Source organism: Mytilus galloprovincialis, chromosome 9, assembly GCF_965363235.1.
Source record: "Mytilus galloprovincialis chromosome 9, xbMytGall1.hap1.1, whole genome shotgun sequence".
Classification (NCBI taxonomy): Eukaryota; Metazoa; Mollusca; class Bivalvia; order Mytilida; family Mytilidae; genus Mytilus; species Mytilus galloprovincialis.
This window is the reverse complement of record NC_134846.1, coordinates 30,158,836-30,163,862: the sequence shown is the minus strand read 5'-3', so window position 1 is coordinate 30,163,862 and position 5,027 is coordinate 30,158,836. Positions and strand designations below refer to the sequence as shown.

General features: G+C 32.8%; 1 protein-coding gene across 1 annotated transcript; it reads left to right on the top strand.

The window, feature by feature from the left end:
• Positions 1–2,772: 2,772 nt before the first annotated feature.
• Positions 2,773–4,561, top strand: LOC143046527 (uncharacterized). The gene is made up of 3 exons (XM_076219683.1): positions 2,773–3,657; positions 3,976–4,067; positions 4,303–4,561. The coding sequence occupies exons 1-3, from the start codon at positions 3,034–3,036 to the stop codon at positions 4,559–4,561; spliced, it is 975 nt and encodes a 324-aa protein (XP_076075798.1). The 5' UTR covers positions 2,773–3,033.
• Positions 4,562–5,027: the final 466 nt, after the last annotated feature.

Here is a 5,027-nt window from a genome sequence, read left to right as displayed (position 1 = left end):
AATAAAAGAAAAATCATGGGAATTAAATTTTCTCTTTGCCTGCAAACATATATGCATCTTGGAGTTACTCAATGGTTGCAGAGGTTGCTAGGAAGTATTGTCTTCCAGAATAAAATGAATTGGATCACATTTCCATTTGCAACTCGAATCAGCATTTGATTGCAGACAGAAATCAAGATAAGTCCACCACATTTAAGAAATTGGACCGTAATATATTCTTTCACCAGCGCTGAATTGATGTGTCGTTGAGCTGATAACCTTGAGCATGAAGACAAAATATAATTAGTAACTTTCATAAAGATGGTTCTACCGTTCTATGGGAAGACCAAACTCTATTTGAGAAATGAAAGCACATTTTACACTAGCAATTTGTTGGGCCCTTTATATGTTGCTGTTTGGTGTGAACCATGACTCCAAATTGAAGGCCATACTTTGACCTTGAATGGTTTACTATTACAAATTGTACCTTAGATTGAGAGTTGTCACATTGGCTCTCATACCACTTCTTCTTATATCTTGTTACAGACAAGTCATATAATATCTATAACGTTGACGACAATTATCAAAAACCAAAATTAATTACAAACCACCAAAAAATGTGTTTTTCAGCTCAGTATAATTTTTTTTTTATATTTTACCTTAAACTCAGCCAGGCCCTCCGAAAAAGTCCAAAAAGTCCTTATGTCTTAATTGGTGATGCAGTTATTTTATCATACTAAATGTTATTAAATTTTTAGTTGCAGGAGACACTGAAAGGGTGTCGATGTGTCTGTTCATGAAACAAGGTTAGCAAATTCAGAGATTTTTCAGTCGTATGTGAAAATCATTTCACCGAAAATGTCAATGCTATGCAAGAAAAACACAATCTTTTTCAGCATGATAGTCACAGGACTTTAAAGTTTTATAACACCAGAAAGTATTTTATTTTTTATTTCATCGAACCCAGAACCATTTTTTTCATTATTTTTTTTATTACTTTCAATTTGTATCGTTATCATGTCCAGTTTTTGCGTATAATATACTTTTGTCTATTTTTTTTTTTTTTTTATTTTGAATATTTTCAATCACTTAAACAAATGACATTCCTTTCATCTAAAATAATAAGATTCACTAAACTGAATATTCTTTTTCTTAAATCTGCAAACATTTAATCACAATTGTATACTCTCCAACGGGCTTCCATATCTTTATATTCTTATTTTGGTTATTTTTAGAAAGAAACTATTATACATGTAGGTTTGTTTACACTGGAAATGTAGTTCATACAACACAGGCTATGAAGCTAAAAAAATATGAAACCATTTTTTGTATCTTAATTTAATGAAATAAATTTTATTATCCTTAAATGTTTCTTGATGCTCAATTAATTTTAAAAGTCTAACGGTCAATATTGTCGAGAATTCATAAAAGATAATTTGTGGTTATCGTAGATGTGTTACTGGCTTTTGAAAAACATAAAGTTCCAAATACTTTAATGCAACACTTATTTTATAAAGGACCAATATAAAATGCGTTAAAATATAATATTACCACTGTTTATAATACCTCCCTCGGCCATGGTGAAAGAGTTATCTGCCGTTTGCTTTTAAAAAAAATTACAGCATACGCATTTAACAAAATTAGATGACATTTATTAACCACTGTTAAAGGTTATTACAAAAGAAGTGCATTCATTTCATGCTACGTTTTTACTTTAAGATGCACTGCCAAGTAACATTTCTTTAACTTATGAAAATAAATTGACTGAATGCATGCATGTACCTATTTTCAACGAGTTTAGTAAAATAAAAAACAACGTGCACCACTTTATGCTCTATTATAACCGAGATTATAACCCAATCAATATGCACATATTTGTACACTGGTGTCAGTTGTATAAGTTAAGACAGATGCGGATTTAAGGGGACAGGAGTTGTCCCCCTCTTAGGCAGCCATTCGGTCCCTTCTTAGGCAGCCAGTGGGCGCCCCATCCTATGAAAATTTCTAGATCCGCCACGGTTAGAATGTTGTGGCCGTTTATTCTTGTTTTGGACGCAATTAAAAAAGTAACAATCAGTGTGCTTCATGTTTTTTTTTAACACGTAATTAATTTATGGACGCCCGGCGAATATCTAAATCTTAATTCAAAAAATGTATCAGTAGAACAACAGTAACTAAAACAAAAATACTCTTGCATATAATATATCGTCATTTGAATTTAAATGAATTAAATTTGAATTTTTGTCGAGGCAAAATTAAACGACCTAACAAACATTTAAAATTTTGAAAGTCTTCAAATTGTATCAGATGCACATCACGCTGAATAACATTTTGATTTTTTTTAGAAATATTATGTCTAAAGTATTTCTTTAATGAAAAAATAAAAAAAAACATGCATCTAAATCAAATACCAAGTCATTTAGAGAAGGTTTTCATATGATACGGAAGAAATATAAAGTTCTCATCAGCGAATTATTAATGAGTGAATCCGTATTACATTTAATGGACATAATATCGACGCATTGACACATTAACACATCAACACATTGACACATCGAAATTTTGATGTATGATCGATACATCGACACATTGACACATTGACATACCGATATATATACACATAGACACATCGACATACAGTCACTTAGACACTTTGGCTCTATATTTCTCTTTCACACAGCCATCAGCGCCATATTGCTCTTTGACACAGCCTACGGCGCTAGATTGTCGTTTGACACAGCCTACGGTGTTATATTGACGTTTATCGCACCTCGAGTAAATAGTCACATTGTGATTGGTTTAAAATCGTCACGTGGTGACCCCATATGGGCCCGTAGGGGGTCAGTAGATTTCATATGGGGTGTCATGGCGGCGATGGAAGATGACGTATGTGCCGTTTCGAATTTTCAAAACAGTATTTTAAACGTAAACCTTATCGATTCAATTAATTATTTGGGAGTTGTCCCCCGTTGATCAGTATACAAAACTGGCCCTTTAAAGAAGTTATCTCCCATTGCAAACAACATGTGACGTCATATTTTCGTCTGCAACAAAATGGAGAGATTTGGGACGTCAACACGTCAGGACATTGACGATAAAAGACGGAACATTCACGCCGACAAGACACAAAAGAGTAACACCCTATCTGCAAAATTGTTCAGGGAATATCTTACCAGTAAAAACCATGAAGCGGACTTTGAAAGCTTTACAATGTATAAAACCTCTTCCTTAGAATCGATTCGACATGGCTTAAATCTCCACCTCAAAGCACCTCCGAACAATAAGGTATTTGACATTATTAAAGATGCAGCTTTCCCATATGCAAACATGAGCTTCGACGCTGCTAGGGCCGAATTGAAACAAGCTGGAAAGGGAAACGTACAACACTATCCAATAATCCAGGAATCTGACAGGGAGAAGCTATACAAGTCAGTTTACTTTTCTACACATACCCCCACAGGACTATTTAATAAAGTCCAGTATGATATAAGACTGTACTTTTGTCGACGAGGTGCAGAAAATATGCATACAATGACCAAGTCAACCTTTGCTCTGAAAACAGACCCAAATACTGGAATGAAATACATCGAAAAGATTTTAGATGAATTAACCAAAAACCATAGAGGAAATGATAAGGAGACAACGAGTGGAGTCATGCCAGAAGCTACAGGTACATTAGTTTTATATATTTGATAATTATCAGACTAGGTTAGTAATACATGTATCATTAATTATCTCCCATCTTTTCACCCCAATTTATTTTTTTATGAAAAACAACCTCAGAATTATTGGTAATTTAAAGTTGACGAGTCCTAATCCCGAAACAAACACAAAATAAAAATGTAACCTGATTATTCACAGACAATCAATCTATAAATATCTTAAAAAGCATGGAATGATATGTATTTTTACTTGTCAACAACTGCAGCACAAAAAAATATCAACATTTTCTCAATGTTTGTATACTTTAAAATGTATTTTTTATTACTTTACCTACATCATATAGAATTTTTTATTCCAGGCTCAATGTATTGTCCAGTGGATTCCTTTATAAAGTATACAGACAAACTGCACCCTGATTGTGATAGGTAAGTAAATCTAGCATAAATAAAAGCTACAATCTTCAAACAATTTTAAACACAATCATGAGGACCAAAACCCCAAAAACATAAAACAACATTGGTAAATAAAAAAAAAACAGCTGAAAAAAATCCACCCAAAGTGTATCAATGATGGTATGTATCATAATTGTTCTAAAGGTAAAGAAAAACCAGATTTTTTAATGTTTATTCTTCATTTTATTCTTCATTTTAAAAATTTCAGATTGTGGCAGCGTCCAAGGGATTGTTTTGTTGATGATGACAACGAAATATGGTATTACAACGCACCCGTTGGAGAGAAAAAGCTAAAAACATTGATGAGTGACTTGAGTTTGTCATGTAAACTTAGCCAGAAATATACAAATCATTCAATCAGATCAACAGGAGCTTCAATTTTGTCAAAAAATAAATTTAATGATGCTCAGATAATGTCTGTTACCGGTCACAAATCAACCGCGCTGAAGTACGTCCATTATTCATAGTTCATTATTCATTATTCAATAATGAATAATGAAATAGTTCATTATTCACTATTCAATATTGAAAAATGAATAATGAATAATGAAATGGTTTATGTTTCATTATTCAAATTGAAGCGGTGAATAGTGAAAAAAAAATTAAAAAAATTGACCGTGACACTATAGCTATATTTTGATTCGCAATGACCATAAGAGGGTTTACGGACGACCTAAATGCCACAATATGCATAAAAAATGAGGAAATATAAAAAAAAAAGAAGATGTGGTATCATTGCCAATGAAACAAACATCCACAAAAGACCAAAATGACACAGACATCAACAACTATAGCTCACCGTACAGCCTACAACAATGAGCAAAGCCCATACCGCGACCCTTAAGCCCCTAATTATAGATAAACCTTATACCTCATTCGAAAGCTATAACGGGAGAAACAACATGTATATAGTCAGCATGTTCTGCAACGCAT

Excerpts from the sequence above, each read along its gene's own strand:
- LOC143046527 (XM_076219683.1), top strand. The coding sequence starts at position 3,034 with ATGGAGAGATTTGGGACGTCAACACGTCAGGACATTGACGATAAAAGA. Across the intron at positions 3,658-3,975 it reads CAGAAGCTACAGGTACATTA|CATCATATAGAATTTTTTAT; the intron begins GTTTTATATATT and ends TTACTTTACCTA. Across the intron at positions 4,068-4,302 it reads CTGCACCCTGATTGTGATAG|ATTGTGGCAGCGTCCAAGGG; the intron begins GTAAGTAAATCT and ends TAAAAATTTCAG.